Source organism: Limanda limanda, chromosome 3, assembly GCF_963576545.1.
Source record: "Limanda limanda chromosome 3, fLimLim1.1, whole genome shotgun sequence".
Lineage (NCBI taxonomy): Eukaryota > Metazoa > Chordata > Actinopteri > Pleuronectiformes > Pleuronectidae > Limanda > Limanda limanda.
The window spans coordinates 24,606,984-24,631,027 of NC_083638.1; the positions used below are offsets into that span (position 1 = coordinate 24,606,984).

At 42.0% G+C, this 24,044-nt stretch overlaps 1 protein-coding gene across 7 annotated transcripts in view; it reads left to right on the forward strand.

Annotated features, from left to right (window-relative positions):
- Window positions 1–2,028: 2,028 nt before the first annotated feature.
- tjp1a (tight junction protein 1a) overlaps window positions 2,029–24,044 on the forward strand; it is a 49,219-nt gene continuing 27,203 nt past the window's right edge. For all 7 annotated transcript variants that reach the window (XM_061068747.1, XM_061068750.1, XM_061068751.1 and 4 more), the window contains exons 1-6: window positions 2,029–2,537; window positions 21,160–21,216; window positions 22,292–22,416; window positions 22,550–22,652; window positions 22,795–23,116; window positions 23,418–23,521. In XM_061068747.1, the coding sequence (XP_060924730.1) occupies window positions 2,514–2,537; window positions 21,160–21,216; window positions 22,292–22,416; window positions 22,550–22,652; window positions 22,795–23,116; window positions 23,418–23,521 (735 nt within the window). In that variant the 5' untranslated portion in view covers window positions 2,029–2,513. The remainder of the gene's footprint in view (window positions 2,538–21,159; window positions 21,217–22,291; window positions 22,417–22,549; window positions 22,653–22,794; window positions 23,117–23,417; window positions 23,522–24,044) is intronic.

The window sequence follows — 24,044 nt, forward strand, 5'->3', positions numbered from 1 at the left end:
TGTGTTTCGTCACTTGAACGTCTCCGTGCGCACCGATGGCCAGCTTCATATTTTTGCAGGATGTGCACATTATGCTGTTTCACTCTACATTAGCCTTTTTGCTGCAGGTGAAGCTGTGTTGAATGAACCCTGTGATGTGCGCCGACCTAATGTAGGCCTGCATGTTCGCCTTTGTTTTCCATGTGCCTGCTCTTCCATGAGTGCACCTGAGCTTTGAAGCTGCGTCCTTGTGTGTGTGTGTGTGTGTGTGTGTGTGTGTGTGTGTGTGTGTGTGTGTGTGTGTGTGTGTGTGTGTGCGTGTGTGTGTGTGTGAGAGAGAGAGAGAGCAGGGATGCGAGCATAGAGGACAAAGATAGCTTTGATCACGTTGGAGTGTCACTAATGTCTTGTTCCTCTCCGTCAGAACATCTGAGGTACCATCACAGGTGTGGATGAGAGTAAAGGGCGAGCAGCGGAGGAAAGACGTCTCTTTATCGTCATTTTTTTTAACGTTGATTAGCAACATTTTCCTGCTCAAGATTGGTTATTTTAATTGCAAGGTTTTGTTAGTCGACACCTGAGTGATCATGTTGAACATTCTGCTGTCCGCGGTGATCGATCCTGACAGGCGTTTGAGAAGCTTCAGAAGGAGTGAGCGACTTGCATCAATACTAGTATGTATCCTGCCCGAGGCATGTGTAGCACGGTTGTGTCCGTCTGTTTTGTTCTTTCTGTTAAACCCTTGTGATGAAATCTGCACGTCCCAGTCAATATCTTCATCAAACATGCTTTGCAACGAGTGAGTGTGTTCGTGGCTGATGTATGGCTGCAGGTTTTTAGAGCCGTTCATTTGTCTTGATCCTCTTCTGAGTGTGACCCGGGCCTGTTTGGAGGTCGTCCTCTGCTTGCAACCCTCAGGACACGTCTGCTCCTCCTGACTGATGGTATCTTAGCCTTGTAGGATTATGTCTGGTGGGAATTAGCCCCTCGGACCACCAACGCTGCTGCCGAGCCCTCCAACGCAGCAAGACGCACACGGGGGAAGTGATCATTAGAGAGGGAGCTAAATCGAGGGAATGTGATTGCACCGTTTATTTGGAAAAGACAGGGCGTGTCTCTGTTCATATCCTCACAATCACGTGGAGGGTAACGATGGACATTTTTTCCATGTCACACTTAACCAATCACTCCACTTTAACATCCCACATTGTTTGCGGGGAGGAGAGAGAAGTAAACTGTGAAGCAAAGCAGGCTGAGATTGCTGCATCCTGTGGGTGGGGTGTGGTTTAGGAAGTCATAGGAACTTAACCGAATGGCTTTTGTGGTTTCCTGTGAAGTGGTTTAACCCCAAACACTGCTGATTCCTCTCTTGCCCTCTTTTCTAGAAATGTTTTTCAAATGACCCTTGTTCCTTGAAACGACCCATTTTTTTTTGCTAGTCCAATTCACAAGCCTCTAAATAAACACGGTGCAAACACAGAGAGGGGGGAAGAGTTGTGGTCATTATGCAACTAACTTTTTTAATATTCAGCTCACGGTGCCTGTGCTCTGCAGGGCAGCATTCCTGTGCCTTTAATTTGACACCGGTCTCTGCTGCATTTGACAGAGGAGGGCCGCAGCTGCACTGTGGCCACATCCTCCACGTTTATATTCATTTTTTAAATTCCTCTCTGCAGCAGCAGCAGCAGCAGCAGCAATACACTGGCCATCATCTCCCAGTGAAAGAAAGTGAGCTTTCAGCATCGCCGGACACAGCAGCGTCGCTTCTCCTCATTGTATCCCGGACTGTTCACTCCGCGGGATAGCGGGGGTGGACGCTTTTTCCCCAGCCGTACTAACACACCTAAAACGGGGGATTTAACAAAATTCCTGAGCACCCGCGCCTTTAGGAATGTGTGTAAGTGAAAAAAGCTGTGAACGCGGGTGGTGTTCCGGGGTAAATTGAGGGCGCTCCCGTTGTTCCCGGACCGCGGCACACCTCCGCTCCGCAGTGGTCCGCTCCGCAGCGACGCCACACGGCCGTTGGTCTCCGGGCGGGGAGCAGGCAGAGCTGCAGCCAGACTTCTGCCTCCATTGCTCCGCTGCGTCCTCCTCCTCCTCCGCACTACTTTCCATCCCGCGGGTAGATCACCAGGCGTCCGGGGAAAGCTGCTCTCACCCCCCCTCCCCCTCGGCTCCTTTCTCCCCCTTTTTTTGTATTTTTTTCTATACTTTACCCCCCCCAACAACTGGACTTTCTCCCCATGATCCCAACACCCGGCCGAACGAGCGCTAGCGTCCCGGGCTAGGAAGATTCGAGAATGAACTTTGGACTTTCCGCCGGGCTCTTCGTGACATGTCCCCCCCCGTCGTCCTGGATCTAATAGAATAACATCGACAGCCCCGGCGTGGCGGCGGCGGCGGCTGGGCTAACAACACAAAACACACACACACAAGAAATTGAACTAGCGAGGGGGAATATTGCTTTCTGCCGAGCGACCTCAGACGGCGACAACTTTTAACCTGCCACTTCCGAGGAGGAGCGGGGCAGGAACATGTCCTCCAAAGCGGCAACTAAGGTGGGTACCTGGGGCTGTGTGAAAGAAAGTGGAGGGTCCCTCAGCTAGGACGAGCGAGGGACAAACCGAGAGGCTAACAGCGCTGCAGCTCCTCTACACAACTTTGTGCACCTCTGCTAGCTGCCGTGGTGCAGCGGACCTAATGGTGGTTGTGTTTGTTTGTGTTGTGTGTGTGCGAGAGAGAGGGAGAGTGTGTGCGTGTGTGTTTGGCTTGGGTGGCTCATTTGAAATCTACACCTTGTAGCATAGTCCTGCAAACCGGCCACGCTGTTCGAATCAGGCTGGAAACAACACAACAAAGTGTTGGGGTTGATAACCAGTGCGTTGAAAAGTCCCCCAGCGGAGTCCATAGTGGGATCTGAGCTCTGCCACCTGTTGATATGCACAGTCCCAGTTGTAATGGTTTGTTATAGCAGAGGCAGGGAATCACCCATTGGATCTAAAGAGCAGAAACTTTGACTTTGTGTAGTTTCTTTCATGAAATACTTGAAAGGCTGCTATTGTTATTATAAGTAGTAGTAGTAAGGGGATGGCAACAATGTAGGAAAAACAGCCATATGTTACCCATAGCATGATCTTAATGTACATTCCTAATATACTCACCTTAAGTGAACTGCCTTAAATACAACTTTATCTCTGCAGCATCCCTCCTCTCACTTGTCAAGTGGCTGCTGATGTGCCTGCAGCCTATTTTAAGGACCCACTATCTTGATAGGTGTTGTTTTCACCCCTACCACTCCTACAGAAATAGCTGTTTGAATATTTGTTAAGCCCTGCAAAAGTTTCAATCATTCCGGCTGAAGTAATTTGAAAAGTACTCTGGGTCAAGTGTTGTTAAACAGCAGAAGACCCTTCTGCCTTCACCTTAAGCGTGAGCTCCAAAGTGAGTCATCCGTTTTCACACATACACCTTGCGAAAGTGATATCTTTCAAAAACATTTAAATGTAAGCGGGTCAATCCTCATATTAGACCAAATATGCCGTACACAGTATATTCGATTGTTCTTTTGTGTGAGGGGATTTATTTATTTCAGTTTGACACGTCAGGAATGTGCAGAGTTTGTGGAACAGAGGTAGGTAGTTATATTCAGGTTGGGGCGGTTGTTCCAGTCAGACGAAACCAGCTTCATGGTGTCAGCTGGTGACGTTATGCCGGACTGTACATGACGGCTTCAGTCACGCCTTGACATATTAGCTTTACTACTGTAGTATGTTTGCAGCTGGTAATCAGCCAAACGTGTTTCATGTGCTTATTTGCAATTCCAGCGTTTCCTCTTCAGTTTCTGAATATTCTGGATTGACTTGGAAACAACATTGGAAAGTTAGTTTTTGAAAGTTAAAAGTGAAACCATAAGACCAGGATGACAGCTCTGTGAATGCATTTCCTCTGAGTTATATACAGTAGTTTTCAGTTGTGCTCTCGTATAATGAGCAATAAAGTTTAGAGCTTAGAGCAATAGACCAACAAAGACTGAAAAGTCTTCTTAGGATCTTAATTTAGACATGTGTTAAGCCAGGAGTTGTTATGCTCACACTCTTTTTTATAAAGACTTCATTGCCTGTCGCTGCTTTGGAATAAAAGCCACCCTGCATTTGGTTTGTGGAAAATGTTGAATTCAGAACCAAGCAGTATGTTAAATTTGTACCAATGGTAGAATAACAGTGGCAAAGGTCACCACTGCTAGTGAGAAGAGACCAGCCTACTGACAGTTGATGATAAAAGTAAAAAAGGAAAGTGGAAGTGGAAGAAGTCATGCTGCCTGATAGCTAATAGGCAGTACTGGCAGAATTGTTGCATTAGTGATTACAGGTGCTTGCTAACTTTTGTTATGGTGATAGCTAGGACTGTGTGATATGACGATCATCTAATATCCTGATGTGCTTAATTTCATCTCCAGATAATGATCACAATATTGCACATTTTCTGTAATAATCTAATCTTTCATCTTTATGATTCTTTGCCACATAGTCTCATAAGCAAAAGCTTCTTCCAGTCTCTGAGTGGGGGGGTTGTTTTGAGCACTCTACTGTACTATTGTGGCTCTCATCCATAGACTCGCTCTGTTCTGTTTGGCATGATTTTTGTGTGGGTAGTACAAGAGGTAAGTGGAGACTGGTCTTTGGCACAGGTTCCAAAGTATAGTACTCTGATCATCTGTCAGTGGGTTCTTGACAGTCACACTGGAAGAAGGTCCCATTTCTTTTTATTTTGGTTACACACCTATCTTGACCAACCACGAAAGCCTGGTAGTCTCTTTTAAGAAATCCTATCGACTGTTATAAATGGGACACCGCCCTGATTAACACTGCAAAGACAGTAAAGACAATACACATCCAAAGTTGCACTTAGGGATGTGACAGACATAAAGTTTCTCACAACAGATTGCATCTTGCATTTTGGAAAATAGTCTGTGAAACAAGTGTTAGCCATCTCTGTGGTTCAACACCCAATATCCACACATTTGCTCCCACCTGACCCGACATAACACCAGACTTAGTCACAAACCGATACCACATAAAGCGACGGTTAATGATGCACTCCAATAAAATGTTGCAGTTGTCTTCCAGTAATATACTAACATATATTGCCTCATGTCTCAGAGGTCAGTGATGTTGTTATTTCACAATACTGTGTGCTTATAGTGTGTCATTAGGTCAGTAAGATCTTTTAATATGTTTTTAGCATTGGTTAGAGGAGAAGGTAAGCACTTGTCTTTCCCAGTATTATATAAAGCTTTCTTTCAGTTCATCATGATGGGTCTACACTACAAAATAACAGTGTGTGTTAATTACTGGTTAGAGGAAATTGGGTTTAATGTGAAGATCTTTCTGTTTACTTCCTTCCTTGACACTGAAGAGGGGGGGAAAGGAAAGCCTTGACGGTTGCCTCCCTTTCCACAGTTGGTTGAAGTGGAACCTTCCAGACCTTTGAGTCACAGTCACATTCACAGGCACAGTCATCACAGCCATTCAAGAAATGTTAAGTTTTTCTTTCATGAATGGCCTTTTCCCCAGTTAGAGAAACAACCAAGCCAGTCAGGGACAGTTGGCGATTTTGCAAAGCTGTGTCAGAGTCACAGACACCTCAGGATATCTTGTAATGTCAGGATAAATGGTCAGCAGTTTAAAATAAATAAAGTCTGGCTGTGCTCGCTGACTACTATTTGATGAAAGGATGTCACATGAGAAGTTAAGAAACAAAGTAATAATTAATATATGCTTCATTTGGTCCTCACTTACAGATAGATAAAATTGCCATATTTTATTTTTATGTTTTGTGTCATATTTTTATTGGTATCATTTAAATATAAATTTTAATGTACATTGTTGTTAGGGAATCAATCATTTAACAAATATCAAACTAGTTGAAAACCACATTAATTCAGTGAGGATTGACATTAACTCTTTGTCACTATGATAAATGTTGGCCTCATTCTCTGTGTTAGGCCTTCGGCTTTTCTTGCTAACTTTCGGGAAAACACCACAAAACAGAAATGTTATTTGGAGCATCAGCAGTGCCTCCAGCCTTTAGACTTGTGTTTTGAGAGGACAGACTGAAAGAAGTGGAAAATGCATTTGGATGGAGGAGTTTGTATTAATTAGTTGCACAGCGGGCCTCTATTTTGCTTTGATGATTACCCATCTCCATTTACATCAGTAAGGAGGCAAATGTAATTAGAGGACCAAGTGCTCTGGAGAGGGACAGAGTCCTGCTGATGTTTTTGTTCTCCGTCATAGGCTCCCTGTCCTTTTAGGAGAATTAGGGCTGATGTGGTAGGTGATAAACAGAGTATGGAGCAGCTCATGTTGGGTGTATGTGTGACGATATTTACTGGAAGTAAACTCACCTTTTAAAACGTAAATCTATTGAGGAGCAGGAGGAAGAAACACCTGCGAAAGGAACATATTGTGGGAAAAAGAGGTTTGGAGATAACAAAATCTCCAAACCTCGTACGAGTCTGCTTACAGTATTATTTGAAGGCTATGACAATTTATCATCTTTGCTAGGGAACTTTTCCATCTACCATCCATCTTGCCCGGCTAGTAAAAAAGTAAATTCTGGACCCGGCTTGTACCACTGTAAATAATCAAAACCGTTTCCAGTACAAATGGAGCAAGAATTATTTATTACAATTGTTCTAAAAGTCATAGACGCATGGAAAAGCCATGTTTTCTACTGCACCCATCCACCACTGTACGATTTACACAACCACACCGTTCTTGTTGAGCTAACACTGAATTGCTACTAATATTTCAAAACGAAAGACTACTAGCTTAATTTGTTTTTTAACCAGCCATCTAAAACTTTGTCACCTACAAGGCAAAGCATTGTTTATATTTCTGTGTAGAATAAACACAGGCCCTACGCCACAGCCCACAATATTGTGAGCATGTGTGTGCTGGTGATCATGTATCACTACAATTACACTTCACACCTTTTCCCATGCCAGTGTGTGTACTTCAAACAATAGTCATTCAAACTGAGCAGATCAAGTTGGAGTTGGAGTAGCCGTAAGCTACACTCAGATTAATTGATTGTCAATTTAGTGGTGACTATGAGGTTAGCTAGCACAATGGCTACTTGTTTGTATATCGCTAAAGTCACATCATCATTGTAATATTGAACAATATTATTGCTCATTGGATTTCCTTTATATGTGGCCAGCATAACTTCACAAGTAAACTGTATTAAAAAAAAGAAGAACTAAATAACGTATAACCTGGGGGGAATTACAGCAACTGCTGCCCAGTATTATGAAGGATGAGTCAAGAACCACACAAGACGACAGCAGTGTCCAGTTGTGGCCTCAATATAAAAAAAAGGAGACACACACATATGCAGCACACAAGCCCTCACTTATTCCTTCTCACACTAACAGGCAAGTCTTTATTTGAAGGCCCTTGATTCAAAGTCCTCCTAGCCCTTTAGCAGAGCAGGTGTAAGCTGTCTCAGTATAAGATGAGAGGGCTGCCAATTGCCCATATTGAAGACCGCAGCCGGGGGCCTGTTGGTTCAGCTGGGCTTCAGTCTTCTGGCTAGTTTTTCCCTGGCTGTGACCTATCTGGATCTGATACCAAGTATAATTTAATACGTTCAAAAACAAAACTTTTAACTCATTTACAATACACAGAGTTAGTTTAATGAGTATGGCCAGATGCCCAGACTCGATATCCTTAAAGTGGAAAATAATCCTCGCTGCAAAAACTGGATTGCAATGTGGCTACTGCGATCATCCTGGAGGCTGCCTATTACAAGAAGCAGCAAAGAATCCTCATATGATCCCGAGATCATATGAGGAAAACACCCAGGTACATTAATAAGAACACAGGTTTTGTAACTTCTTGCTTGAATACGGAAAATGGAATGTCAGCTTCGAGCCTCATCTAGTGTCGGAGGTCTTTCCATATAGTCTGACTGGTCATGTGGACTATTGGGACATGGGCCCCTGCATCAATGGACCTGTCTGTGTGACTGTCATTGGGGTATGCATTAGTGCGTGCTGTGTGGCTATCTGTGCCTGTGTGTGTCTCTGTTTGTGTGTGTGTGGAGTCCAGTTTTCAGGGGAAGGCAGTGGATTGTGTTGAAAGTGAGCTCCATGTTACCCAGCCATCCACTTGTGTCAGACTCCAGATGAAAATATTGAGAGAAAGCAGTTGTTTGTGTTGCTTGAATACCAGGGGACTCTGAATCTAGAAAGGACATCTGACCTGCTTATCCCACCATCTCTGGAGGGAAATCCTGGGTAGATACTCACAGCAGGAGGCAGGTGGTCAGCAGACTGAGGAAAAAGAAAGAAAACAGAAAATGCCCTCTGAGGGAGGAGGTGATGTCGGAGGAGGGGTTATGGGAGGGGTGAAATGGAGAAAGGAAGGAGTGGGAGGGGGCGATGCAGTGGCTTTAATCTGAGTCACATGGCACATCTTAAAAAGACTACCTCTCTCTCCTATAATCACAGCATTATAGCTCTTAGGCATATTTCAGACCACATTAATGACTATTTCTGTTTAAGGCAAATTATGCTACAGCAAAATATTATGGAGCAAATGTCCAGACTGGGACTTATTAGTGAAAGACTTGGAAAAACCATCCACAAAATTACTCGCTAGGCTGTCATTGGTCTCTTGCTGTTTCTAATAAACATGGGTGTGGTTCTAAGTTGCTGAAATTCTCCCCAATGATTCAACAATATCAGTGTCTGGAAAATATTACACAAAACATGGGCCTTCATGTCTCATCCTCATCATAATGCTTCAGTTATGTCTGCCCAATATTAGTTGCCAGCCAGGTTTGTTGGTCATGTTGGACTCTGACTGGGCTGAATCAGTTTTCAACTGCATCTATTTTATGCTTAAATTTTTTCGTGAAAACGTAACTCTCTACATTTGCTGTGGTAGTGTGAGAATAAACCAATGCTCCTGGTTTAGATGAATGGGAGAAAATGTTGGTTAGTTCTTTTTTCCTTATCCAACAGCCATCCTATCAAAGCTATACTCTCCAAGCAAGCCCTGCATCCTCTCTGTGATGGCAGGACAGGTCTCTGCAGGGATTTATCATTCCCACTTCAGACATAGGGGATTTGACACAGGGTGGTTTGTGTGTGTGTGTGTGAGAGAGAGATAGGAGAGGGAGAGGAAGAGGGGAGGTAGAAGAGTGTGCATGTGGCAGCCGTGGCTCAGCTGGTTAGGGAAGAGAGAAAGAGGCTGGAACAGATTCATCCCAAGGCTTGTTGTCCTACATGCCTTTGCTTACACACACACACTCACTCACTCACTCTGGATGTGTGTTCATTTGCTTATCTCCCACAGTGTTTAGGAGTATAGCACTGTCTGCTCTGCGGGGGAAACAGTGATCAGCCCGTGGGAGACATTGTCAGCTGCTTTAGCTGAAATATAGAGACCCGCTGGGATGATAGTTCACACAGTAAATTGATATCTGCTATTCTTTCTCCTGCTATCACATATACACTTAGTCCTGTGGTCATTTTAACTGTATGTCTTTGAATAGTGGCTGAATCATCCTCAGTTGTTACAGTTGTTTCCTACATTAACTTTGGCCCTCATGTGTTGAAGGTGACAATTTGACCATCAAGAATCTCACTAAAAACACTCCTATGGTATCCTTGTCTCCTGTCCCTGTCATTTGTATGAAAACTAAGACAATCTGTAGTATAAAATAAAATATACTCATTAGATTGTCTCATACTGGAAAAGGGCATTGTTCTTTATAGTGTTCTGAGATCTGCCATTGTATTATCAAATCTTAAACCTGCTATTTCTTCAACTCAAGTTGCATTGCTTCAGCTGGCAAAGTTCCACCAAGTTCAGGTACTGTAGTACAGTCTAGTGTGTCCAATATTTTCTTTGTTCCTTTACTGAATCTACCCTAATGCACCTAGTCCTAAATAAAGGATTGGAAGTGCACTCAACTTTCTGCATCCTGATCATCACACAAGTACATCTGGAGAGTGCAAATCATAATAAACAGCAGTCAGTGGTTTCAAATGATATGACAGTGACAGCATGTGAGTGATGCAAGCGCTGCGATGAAATGTATTTTAGGACCGTTTCACAGGTATTTAAAACCTTCAAAGTGTTGTTCGTCAAAACAATCTCCTCTGCTCAGGTATTTACAGTGCCTAAAGAAATAGGAAGTGATGTGAAGCGGCTTTAATGCTGGTTTTATTTTTTTTAAATATAGAACAGTTTTTGACCCATCAGTCTCACATAAACTGCTTTATGTAAGCCTACTTTACCATGCATTATCTAGCTGCAGTCATTAACAAAACTCGTGCTTTCCTTCTGCTGATACTCGACAGTATAGGATTTGATTCATGGGCAAAGAATGTGTTGAGAACAGTTTAGACGTGTTTCTATCGTTCTTTGAGCCTGCAGTTGCCTAGCCTCTGAAAACAACGTACTGATTTTCACTCACTTATTGTAAGATGTTAGATACCGATTAGATGTTAGATACCGATACCAGCATTGGAAATTCCTCCGATACTGCTGAAAATGCTGGCTTGGGCATCAGCGAGTACACAAACCTATGTACCAATTACACACCACATCTTTAAGGTGTATTAGGTCCGCCCAGATAAAACTGCAATTTTCTTTTCTAAGAAATTAATTCTTTGCTACAGTACAGGAAGTCACTTCTAATCCGCAGCTCCAAAACAGCAATTTCGCTGCACTGCTACTGGCAAGTGCGTTTTAGAGCAGTGCAGAAAAAGTGATTTCCTATAGTGTAGCGTTTGCCAGAGCTTGTTAAAATGTCAGCAATGTAGCAATATTTCACACTGAAAAGCACTACAATTAAACAGCAACGTGTATCGTATGCAAGACTGCAGTTTTGAGGGGTTCTGTTGACAATTACAACATTAACAATAGGTCATACAGCAATCATCCCTCCAAAACAGGGTTGGTAACATACATCTGTTATAATATATGATGAAAGTTGTTCTATTTTTAAAATACACTGGTATTGCCCAAAATGCAAAGTCCGGGTATTGGAACACTGTATCGGGAAGGGGATACATTTATCAGAACATATCTAATTTCAACAGATAATTTTCTTTAAAGGACTTGGATTATGTTAGAGTGTTACCAGGACAGTGTGGATGTGTTCATATCATAAGCCTACAGTTCACAACCCTCTGAAAACAGAGTAGTGATGTTCACTCATTTATTGCATGTACAATTTTGAATAACAACATTGTAAAGCGTCATTACAGATTTGCAGCGTTTGTACTTTGAACATTGTAATTAGTGCATTAGATGCTTTGCAGGGTGTTAGCGCGCTCTCTCTCTCTCTCTCTCTCTCTCTCTCTCTCTCTCTCTCTTTCTCTCTTTCTCTCTTTCTCTCTCTCTGGCTCTCGCTCGCTTGCTCGTCAGGGTGCTTTAAAGTTCTTGCTAAGTTGTCGTTAGAAGTCATTTATGTATTATCTCTCTTGTGCTTGTGAATATCTTTAGAGAATGCATGGACCCCCTCCCTATCTCTCATCTCTTGGGGGAATGGTAATTATGTTGCCAGTCGAGTGCTGGGAAAATGGCCGCTCAAACAGTAACTCATTAATTCACTATAGATTCGGCCCCACAACATGCCTATTGTGGCAAAGTCCCGAGAAGGCCTGGGAATGCTGTTGAGTGGGCTTGGTTTCTTGTTTTATGGCAACATGGGAATCTGCAGATTATGAGTTGTGGTTCAGTAGTTTGGAAGATGTTGTGTAACTTGAAATTTGAAAGCCGATTTTATTGCTTGGTCAAACAACTGCCTGCTCCACATTTGAACATTCAAATTTGGCTCTAATCAACATATTCATGTATGGTCTTCTACATTTGTCCTTGCTGATAGTAGCTAATTTTTGCCACTGTGTACTCTGGAGACAGGCAAACATGAGCAGAGGGAACGAACCCTCATTGAATCACCCCTTTGTTTCATGTGTGTGTGTCCCTGTGTGGCTGCTTGCCCGTGTGGTACAGAGAGTTTGGCCACTGTCAAACCCAGCCAAAGTGTGACTTGAAAAACGTAATTTAAAAAATTCCAATCATACAAATGTTTCTGTGTCTCAATATTTACAAACATTCATGGAACACTTTGAACTGTATCACAAATTTGTAGTGGTGTTTGCAATAAAAAGATCCAAATAAAAATCTGGAAATTTAGATTTGGTTTCTTAAAATGACTGTTTGGTATGCACTCCAATGTAGTATTTTTTTACATTGGATGTAATTTTATCCAAAGCTACTTACAATTAGTGGATTCAACATCTATGAGGGGCCATTTAGGGGTTCAGTATCTTGCCCAGGGACACTTCTGCATGCAGATAGGGAAGACTAAAGGACCGAACAGCCGACCTTCTGGCTGTAGGACGACCGCTCTACCCCCTCAGCCACAGCCGCCCCCTCAAATATCTAGATCAAGATGTACACTGGTGTCGAAGATACTGTTTCATTTTATGGTATTAAGTTATTAAAGAATCAGTAAAACTTTTTTAATTTTTTGGAACTTGTTTAAAAAATGTATCACGGTGCATGGTAACCTTGGTCATATGTTTCCATGTTTCCATTCCTGCAGAGTCTCTGTGTGTGATTGGTGGGGTATGGTGAGAATACTGATAGTTGAGTTTACTGTGATTGGCTGATTCCAAAAGTTCCAGTCCTGGATCTGGTTATCGTTCACAGTGCCTTGGCAAAAACAAAGTGCAATTCTAGTGGGTGGGTGTGTGCGTACATGTGCAAAGTCTGTTTTGTATGCACGTGTCTTGATGTAGTCCATGGACTATTTATGTCTGTTTCTGGTGCACCAGAAACAACAATGAAAAACAATTTGTGTTGCCAATGTTCCTTTTAAAACATTCAGTGCTTCTCCACCTCGTATGCACCACATATCAACACACATATGTCTTGATACCAACAATTATTGTTATACTAAATTTAGATGAATGGCTCATGCCCCAATTTCCAATTTCCTAATATAATAACCATAGTATTACAGGATAACAGATCTCAGTAAGTAGAGATGTATTCATGTTATTGAGCATCTGTGCCAGTGTTGGATCTTCCTTCCAGCTGCACACTGCAGAGAAGAAGAAAGATAAACTTTTTTCAGTCAAATATCTTCAAGTTCTTAACCATTTAACTTTTGTGAGCTTGGGCCCCTTAAATCCCAAAAAAGTAAGACAAGGTTATTTGAAACTTTGAAGTTTGTGTGAAATCCCCAGCTTGAAGTAAACCAATGTGAAGGATAGTGGAAAATATAGAAAGTCTGAATCCCCCCAGAAGTTACCACTCCCCTCTGTGACCTCAACACTCTACCTGTCTCTCTAGGCAGAGAACAATTAGTGTGGTTGAGCTGGGATGACTTTGCTGCTGGATAAGCTGCACATGAGATGCTAGCCTAACCTGGCAGCATGCCTCGGTCAGTGGATAGGAGTGAACCTACTGCACTATGGTCAGTGGAAAAAATCAGAGCCTGGACCTGAGCCAGAGACTTCGATCAAGCTTTTGCTTTATTGAATCAGAAAACATTATCTTTTTTTTTATCTCAGCCAAGGAGGTTATGTTTTCACCCATGTCCGTTTGTTAGTGTATCTGTTAGCAGGATTACGCAGAAACTACTAAACTGGAAGGAATGAGACCTGGATGGTATAACAGGCATAAGAGATGTGAAAAATGGAGAATATAAAAACTGCACTTAATTAACAGGGTAATCAAGCAAAATGTTTAGTGTTTTCCCCTTAGGAGACAGTTGTCATACATTTAAAAAGCTTGCACACAAGTCAGCCTTGTTATATGTTAAATTACCTTTTAATTGTCATACTTTGATCTATGGTATACTATTAAAGTCAACTTAAACACAAGTGCTAATTTTCCTTTGTCAGTAGAAACCTGTATACCCTTTTGTGTGTATCTGATTAGATTAGCAATAGCTTCAAAAATCCAATAGATTTTTACGTATTCTTTGTTCGTAAGAATTTCATGTAGTCAAAGCTTGATTAAAACATCAACTCTATTCATCTACTAGTTGGCAGGATGGTACAATTTAAGAGAGTTAAACATGTATTCATCTTCCCCGCTACTTCACTATCATCCATGTCTAAAAGCTTAAACGGTATACTGTATTCTTGGTGACATGACAGTGCTCTCCAGTTCATCCATCCATCCATCCATCCATTTATTTGCTTTCATGAGACAGCAGCCGTAGACTACAGAAGGAAGCATGGCTCAGATTAACGTTTTAATCCAAAAGCCTGGATTATAGGTTTTGTATTTTATTCCTGCCCTGACTATTCCAGCAGTGACTCTGTGTCAGATAGTTTTCAGTCGGAGGTGTGTGAGTGTGTGTTTGTGTGTCTGAGTGTGTATATCCTCTATGTTATTCTGAGGACAGTCCTGGTGTGTTTTTTTTAACTCTGCAGTGTGACAGAGTAGAGCTGCTGTTTGAAACTAATTAACTCAAGCATATATGAGCATGCCAGCACAACGGCACATCACTGCTGACTGAGGCTCTGCATCATCGTCATCGTCATCTGCCTATTGGCTACTCGCCCTCATCTGCACACACATGTGTGTATTCAGCCCTCTCTCCTCCCATCACAGTCATAACCTGCCCTTAAAATGGCTACAGCTGAACTCATCTGTTTAACACCGAGGTGACGCAGTAATTTGGCTGGGTTCATTTACATGTGCACTTTACGGGGCAGTGCACACTAATTTGATAGACAGAATGTAAAGCTTACATTAGTGGCTCACATGCATGAAATGCTTGTTGTTGAGAGCCTGCCCTCCAGAAAGAGCATGTGCATGTGTCTCTAATTATGTTTTGTTTGAGTGTACTGCTGCCTCACTCTTTCCTTTGGGTCCAGTAAGAGGGGAGATATAGTTACCATGGATACAATTGCCCCAGTGATGGGGTGAGCTGCTGGTACAGGGTGGTGACTCTGAAATGTTCGTCTTCACTTCTCTCATCTCCTCTCCCCTCCCCTCCCCTCCCGTCTTCCTCGCCAGCTGTTTTTGATGCAGTATTCTGACCCCTATGCAGTACAGTGTACTTATGTTGTTAAAGGTTTTTCATGGGTCAGTGCTTGATGTTCAGGTTGCATATGTATTTGTGTTTACAGGGTAGCCTAATAACAATGAAGAAAAACTAGGTCTGATCAGCGACAATAGTTTGACCTTGAACACCATTAAAACGCTTTACCTTGTCTTAAATGCAAAGGCCCCTTGCCACTCCCTCCAAGTGATTTCTTAGGTTGCAAGACGACATTAGTTTTTTACTAGGAGGACTTTTCAATAGTGTGCACAGGGATTTTGCAGCAAGCTGAAGCTATTTCCTGCAAACAGGAAGTGGAGTGTTTTCCTGTGGGTGCCGTGACTGCTCTTGCTTACATCCTGTCTCGGGCTATCAGAGAAGAGCAGGCACACTGACCTAAAGCTTTGTCAGGATTTTTCCTCACTCTTTTTCGTCATCTAAAAAAGTAACTTGTCCTGCTCACCCCTTACTCTGTATTTCTCTGCACCTCAAAATAGCCTGATGTGAATAATGAAGTGTATTCGCCGAAGGGCAGAGATGTCAGTCATGACCTATTTTTCAATCCTTTTTTGTGTGTGTCCTTTTTCCTGATATATCAGTTTTTCCTCAAAAAGTACCTCTTACACTTTGCATTTGATACTCACACTGTATGAACCATTCCTTCGGTTCAGATGAAAGGGAAAAGATGAAGGGTGTTGGTGAATAATGGACCACCGGACAAGACTTTCATTGGTGAAGAGTTGCTAATAGGGCTGGACGATAAAGCCCAGATTAACATTTTCATATCAGTCAATATCGAAAGTTATCTTGATAAGCGTTGCAATATTATTTCATTCAAGTTTAAAGTCATTTTTTTCTCCTGAGTGAATGTTGTGGTTGTAAATGATGAGCAGAGAATGAAAAACACTTTATAAACAGCTAAAACTAACAGAAAAAATATGCTGTACCTCCACACTGTGATTGAACAATGCATACTAATTACATCTCAATATATGGGACCTTTGATTTATTGCTATTGACAAAATGATATTGCGATAATTGTTTATTGTTTTTTTGCTCAGCCCTATCATCTGATCTTCCTCCCAGCTCATGACTCATAAAATATGATCTCTGTGTCACCTGCCACTTCATCATGTTCCTCATCCAGTTCATAAAGATAATTACATATAAAAATTTAGGTAATTAGGAATGTATTTGTCTGAGCATCTCTGTACTTAGTTATTATTGTGAACTAATTATCCCCAACTCCAGAATGTGACGCAGGTCAGTATGTTCGGGGCTCTGTCTGGCTGAATGCTTTGGTTTCCCAAAAGTTCAGTGAGGCTCATCAGCTGACTCTTTTGCCCAGATTATTAAGACATTGGCAGTGTGCAGTCACTTTGTATAGATCCTCTGTAAATGTGAACAAGTTTGATGAATGTTCAGAGTGAGAGGTTTGCGTTGGAGACTCGCATGCTTGACCTGACCCTATTTATCATAGCTTTCTGCAGCAGGTTATTATTGTCTATTTCAGCAGTCATTTTTCCAGTCGGTTCATCAGTATGCCCCAAAGAACTGGATTAGCCTCTGCCTTTGAAGAGCCTGAGTGAGCTGTTATCATCTGGATTGGACTGTGTGTTATGGTGGGCTGGTTAGGGCCAAGTCAGGCTGGCTGTAGCTCGAACAAAGAGGCCCTGTAGTGTTAGATCATGGCTTGCGCATGTGAGTTTGTGACTGGTTGTGTGTGTGCGTACGTGCCTGTGTGCACTGTGTACACACGTGTGTGGTTTGTTTTCTGGACAGAATATCCATCTCTGTGGATAGCTCTTTTATGAAAGTTCCTCTTCCAAACCACATAATATTAGCTATTGAAATTCACCAATTTAAACTAAACACTAATTGTTCTGATGTATTCTAATAATTCCTAGCAATTGGCATGATTATGTCACATGTTTTTGCCGTGGCCAAAGCTCTATCAAATGCTCTTTTTTCAGTTTCCTCTGTGTTGCTATCTTCTCTCTCCACTGCTTATATCTCACTCTCAATCAGTCAGCCTGTTAATTATCACTTCACATCGCAGGGATTAATTGCTATAATAATCTCATCTGAGAGACAGAGCCGTAGTCCCAGTGGAGTAAATACTCTTAGCAGCCATTTACCCAGGTTTCCCATGCTAACCTTCTCTCTGTTATAAACGTTGCCTCAGTTTTTTTACTGTATTATTTGCCTGTGTTACTTCTCTTTTCTGACAGAGCTTCCGCACATGCGTTTTAACACCTGCTTTGAAATTTAGATTAAGCTTATTTTTAATTAATATCCTGCTTAACACCTCACAGAACTATCTCACAAGCTGTTTTGGTTTGACTGAATATCTGGGATTTACTGTATATGTGGGATTTTACCTCTCACAAGCTTAATATAACTACACATTACCCTGCTTTTGCATCATTGAAAACCATTTGAGTTCCTAAACCAATAGAGAAAAGTGGGAAAAGGCCATGTTGTAAATCAGCAGTAATTTAGATAGAGGATGACTCTTTCTCTCATCTACTCAAATGTTAAATAGTAATTCAATTCAGGTCAGACTATTAATCCACATCTATTGTTGAACCTTTGACTCATACACTTGACCCATTGCCTCTTACGGGAACAAGCAGGTTTACTCCCTCATGGCTCATACACCCTCTTTGTACTGTAAGCCCTCCCAGTAAGGTTAATGGTCAGTTTTAGAATAAGTGGAGCACAAATATGCTTAACGCGGGTTTTTGAGTCATTTTTATTATCTTGGAGCTTTTGAGTAGGGATTTAATGGTTCAGTGGTCATCATTCATTTGTTTATGAGTAAGTTAAAAGACTCGGGACAAAATTATAAGAGACCATGATATCAGTAAGTTCCAATATCAATGGTTCTGCTCTGCTAAATGGAGGAAAAAACATACTATTTATTACCGCTACATAACATATATCCTCCACATTTTCTTTCTCATTAAGACATTTGTTTATCACATATTTTCACTTTTCCCAATCCAGAGGAGAGATCTCTGTCTCGGATCCTGTGAGTGAGGGCGGGGCAGCTCTCTGACACACTGCAGCGCTATTCAGCCCAAACACTCGCACACAAGACCTGCTCTTAGTGAAAATAGTGTAGCTAAATGTTAAACAGTGCGGTGACACAGTCTTTTGGTGGGAGGTCTGTCACATACACTTGAAGAAAGGCGAAGGTTTTGACTGCCTAGCATAGTTACATTTTTGTTGTCCTGTCTCTATTATGTATGTTTGCAGCCTGGAGCCCACACACAGAGGGAGCTCATTCTTATGAGCATGGGTTGATGATTAAACGCAACCATGAGTCAAATGATAGTTATGGGTGTGTGCCCATAAATTCACTGAAATAGTCAGAGTTTTATCTGAACCGTTCAACAATTGATAGTGTCTGTTTCAGACCACTCAGAAAAGGAGCGAGCTGTCTTCATGGAACTGATAATTTTTATTAAGATTATGTAAGTGTTGGCTCATCCAGAAAGTTTTTACCAGGAGCAAAAGGCCTCCTCTTCTCCAAAACAAATAGACCCGTTGATTAAATTTGGTAAAAAATACTGAATAAAGCAGTTTCACATTAAGAAATCATTGGTTCTCTGATGCTCTTGGGCAAACACAGGATATCAGGAGGAGCTGGGAGAGAGCCTGTTTTTTTATTTTTTCAAGATCCAGATGTCTGATGACTAAAATTCTTGAAGGTTATAGTTATGTGCTTGTTATAAGTGATGGTGTGAATTGAAACGTTAAGAAAGTAATCAGCTGGAAATATTTTCATGTCTGGCCATTCGGCCAACAGCCAGCTCTTATGGAAAACTCTGGTTGTATAAGCAGCCTACAGCCTCTCTCCCACTACCTCCCCCCCCTCTCTCTCCCTGCCTCTCAGTGCAACGCACAGTTCAAGGACGAGGCCACCTGCCTGCCTGACCGCCTGGTCACATGACCCCAGCACACTGTTTTTTTCTCATGGCGTAGCCCTTCTCTGTCTGCCTGGACGGCGGGATGAATGAATGGATGAATGGATGGATGAATGTATCACAAAACACTTTGGAGGAATAGATGTGTTTGGGAATGTCGGGGGGGAAGCCATGGTTAAATGGGTCAGGTCCCTTCACACAATAGTCGCATTACTGTGGGAGTTGTACGGGCAAATGGGGAAGGGAGGGAAAGAGAGGGGGACACTGAAGCCCTCTCCGCCAATTACGGACATAAATAACATCCACACAGAGCTGCCATGGAAATTAGGGTCATAGGGTTAACTGTGTATTCTGGAGGTGAAGGCCAACTGATTCATTGTCATACAGTTTGGAGGAGTGAAAGGGAAGGACTGAGGCACAAACGCAGATTAGGAGACCTAGAGTTAATGCAGGTGAGGTGAGTGTTCACTGAGTCACCTGTAAACACTAACATACCTCTGCCCTCACAGTCCATTGAGCTGCAGTTCCCTGTTGGCCAACACTCTAGACTTAACTAGGCAATTGAATAGATGACAAGGAAAAAATAAATAATTTTTGATAAGCTGGAACAATCGAATCGAATTTCTTGAAAAGAAAAAAGTGATTCTCATTTTACCAGAGAAGTTACCACTTAATGTTGTTTTGATTAATCAATTGAATAATCAACTCATAGTTATGTGTTAAAATTGCGACCTGGCCCTTTGCTGTGTCTTCCCCCATTTTCACGCATGAAGTCATGTCAATAAAGACGAAATTCCCGTCTTTGAAACAACTGAACTGTCTTTGACACCTTGCAGCTATAAACATAAACAAAGCCTATGGTCTCTTTTCATCTTATCTAGATCCACTATCCATCCTCCATTTTTGCTTTGTGGCGTTGTCTCTTTTCCTCAACATGTCAACACACAGACAGACACTCTCACCATCTGGCTGTTGGTCTGTCTCCTCATCATAGACACTTGGCAGCTCTGCAGCATGAAGTGTCTGTAAACAGTATATTAAGGATAAGTGAAGGTGCTGACAGTAATGACCACGGTGATGTTAAAGATGATGGGGGAGAGGGTTTGGGGATTAGGGGATGATAAAGGGGTGAGGGAGTGAGATGGTCCCAATGATAGGGTGGACAGATGACATGGTGTGTTATTTTAAAAAGCTGATTATAGAAGGTGCACTAAATGAGCACCCTGCCATGTGTGTCAGTGTTTATGTCTTTTCCTTCTCCTGCCACATTAGCCTGAGCTCAGCACTCTGCTGCAGACAGCTGTACCATCGGTGCCTGCAGGCAGACACACAGGACAGCAGCAGTGGTGCTTCATCCGTCGGAGGGAAGCATCAATTTAAAGCTGGATATGAAGCAGTGTGGGGGGTTAAAAAAAGAGCTTTGAGACCCAAATTGACCAGTGTTTGTTTGAACTAATGACCGTATCTTTATCACATTCATACATTTACACATGAAGGGTTTTCTGACATTTACTGTGCTTCATACGGTGAAACCAGCAATCGCAAATCAAAGACATTTACATTTTTTGGATAAATCGTGCATAAACAGAAACCTGTATGATGTAACTGCATTAGAGAATGAGTGTGAACAATATTTGTATCCAGTGTTGCAGGTCAGAGGAGCAACTAAATAGTGTCTTTGCTTCAGCTTGCTCTGGTGACCCAACCAGACATGATATAGGAACGTTCACTCAATCTTTGCAGCCTCAGACATCCACTGCCAACTGTTTACTTGTGCTGCTGTCACTCATAATCTTTTTACATGTAGACATTTCCAACTCCAGGACTTAGTCATGCAAATAAGCAACCACGTCTGTGTTACCAGTAGACAAAGACTCTGCCTACTGAGCAGTAGATTGAGGCAGTGGGTGTACACGTTGTGCTTGTGTGTATTAGCATCATGCATGAGCAGTGTGCCGGTAGACCCATACATTTTGCCTGAAGCAGAGTTGAGTGAACTTAAAGCAAAAGGTCAGCACTGAAGTTTAAAGTTGTTTATCCTGTTATCACTGATGATTTTTTTTTTCAAGCTTACAAAGTTTTTATTACAGTTGATTTAAACGTGAACATGTATCTAATAAACTGATCTTTGATTACTGATCCTTTCCCTCTTGTGTTGCAGAGTGCAGCGATGGAGGAAACAGTGATATGGGAACAGCACACGGTGACCCTTCACAGGGTAAGTTTTTACATCTCTTTAATACACTCCCCTGTCTCTCCGGCTATCCTGTTGTACGTCTTGTGTTTTCTTCACTTTTTCCTCATTGTTCCTCTCCGTCCTCTGCTCATCTATCTGTCTTCTGTCTCGGTACTGAGCCGGCCAGCTGTAGCGGCAGGATGTGTGGTCATGAAACAATAGTCCGTGAGCGCAGATGGCAGGAAACAATGCTAAGGAAGACAGAAATCAGCATTCACTTCCTTACTACTTCATTTCACTTCCTTCCTGTTGGCAACATATTCTTCTCCTTCACACAACTCCAGGAAAAGTGGGATAGGCTGTTTTGCGTTTTTGTCCTTTGTATTGTCGCATGTAATTATGATAAATTGTACCTCCTTAATTCACAAGCAAATTTAAGGTTGATGATTATCTCTGACTACCCTCATTATCAGCATCATGAGGTTAGCCATCAAAGTATTTTGTGGGAAGCACTTTGCAACCTCGTTAAGATAAGTGCTTTACAGACAGTTATAATAATAATAATTATTATTATTATTATTCAACAACCTAATCCCCCCACAGAGAGCAGATAAATTAATATATTAATGGTCTTAGTGCATGCTAAATGTATGTGTGTACATCACTATGAGACTGTAAACTCTACTTATTTGATGCTGTTGTGTAGAGCACCTGTCTAGACTGGCTTGCTTGCTGTAATCTAATTATTAGCGGCTTTATACAGGCTGAAGGAGCAGCCCAGTGTGGCCTGCGGTTCTCAGACTCACAGCTCTCCTGTGTTGTTGTGGTTGTAAGATTAGCCATTTCGATCACATGGCCTGCTTCCCTGGTGCTGGCTTTTGCGCTGGCAAAAACACAGCAGTCCTCTAACCCTCCACTGAAACCTCATGGAAAATCTGTTGAATAACATGCGAATTTGTTGCCGTCTATGGCAAATGCACCAGTTCTGTAGACCCCTCCTTAACACAACATATTACTTTACTTTTCAATGATAATTACCTTGCAGAGAGTCAGAAATTGTGTTTACAGCAAACCCACACGTGTCAAATATATCTGCCATGTATTTCTGTGTGTGCAGGCCCCAGGATTTGGGTTTGGCATTGCCATCTCAGGTGGCCGAGACAACCCTCATTTCCAGAGTGGAGAAACATCCATTGTGATATCTGATGTGTTAAAAGGAGGTCCTGCAGAGGGACTTCTACAGTAAGTGTTTGACTATATTGCCATAGTTTTTATTTAATAATTATGTAATATCAAGTTCCATTTTATTATTTACAGATAGTAACTCTACTTACAACCTAGAAATCTTAATGCATTGCTTTTTTCTTTCTTTCAGAGAAAATGACCGTGTTGTGATGGTCAATGCTGTCTCTATGGACAACGTAGAGCATGCCTACGCTGTGCAGCAACTCCGCAAGAGTGGCAAAAATGCAAAGATAGTAAGTTCAACACCTGATTTCGAGTGAAATGTTATGACAGAGACCCCTTATTATTTTGGAATTGCTTTGATTACCTTCAATTCCAAAGTCTGAGTCAAAAATGTATGTTCATTTTTTAAAATACTTTGTCTCTGTTTTTAAGACTATCCGTAGGAAAAGGAAAGTACAAATCCCTGTTTCGCGGCCAGGAGACAGGGAGACAATGTCAGAGCATGAGGAAGAGGACAGTGATGACGAGGATGACTATGAGCACCAAAGTGGTCGTGGTGGCCCAAGTGCCTATGGAGCAGCAAGTGGAGGCACAGGCAGGCGTCCGGATCGTGAGCGCAGCAGCAGCGGCAGACGGGATCGCAGTCCCTCGCGGGAGAGGAGCGTCTCACCGCGCTCTGACCGCCGTTCACAAGTCTCGTCTGCTCCTCCCAGGCCAGCCAAGGTCACCCTCGTCAAGTCCCGCAAAAATGAAGGTGGGTAACACAACTATGACTGTAAATGCTGTACAGTAAAATACCATTTACATAAAACTCTTAATTAATGCTATTAAACTATATATACTATACTATAAAACACAGAAATGTATTTTTTAAAAGATGTATGTGCATAAATGAAGGATTCTTGAGTCGCTCGTCTTTAATGGAACTTGAAGAAAAGGGCAAACGGTGTCATCAGAAATCCAGACTAGATAATCTTATCTGCAAAGAACTAAGTGAGGGTTAGATTGATAGGCTTTAATATTATTTTGTAATGATTATTTACCTCTGAAAGCAGAATATGGACTCCGATTGGCCAGCCACATCTTTGTGAAGGACATCTCTCCCGAAAGCCTTGCTGCCAGAGATGGAAACATCCAGGAGGGAGATGTTGTACTCAAGGTGAGATAAAAACACGAGAGTTTTTGAATAAGACATGTTGGTTTAAAATGGGTAAAACACAAGTAATGGGAATGTAAACTGATAAATGTTATAGAAGGAGTGATAGGGATGGAAGAAGAAGTATCAGGTATTTTTTTTACTGACAGTGTTCACTAGTCTGCTGAGTTAATCTGTGAGCGGCTGAAAGTGACTCTCAGAGTGAGGTCATATATCATAAATATGCAGGCTCTCCAGCAGGAATACCACACATTCCATTATTTGTCTGAATTTTGATCCAGTCAGTCTCCGAGAAAAAAAAAACCCTCTTTCATGTTAAAGAGATGCATTCAAAATCTAATCGAGTGTATCAATCGTTCTGAAAAGAGGCCGAGATGTGTTCAAGTGGAAATTTGATTTCATTACAAGGAACAATTGAAACAAATACTTAGATAAAGTTTTGCTTTATAAACTGTATGATGCAATACACCTTCTGCGTCTCTGATAGTCTAATTTCATGAAACAATTTTAATCTTGCTTGTAGCCT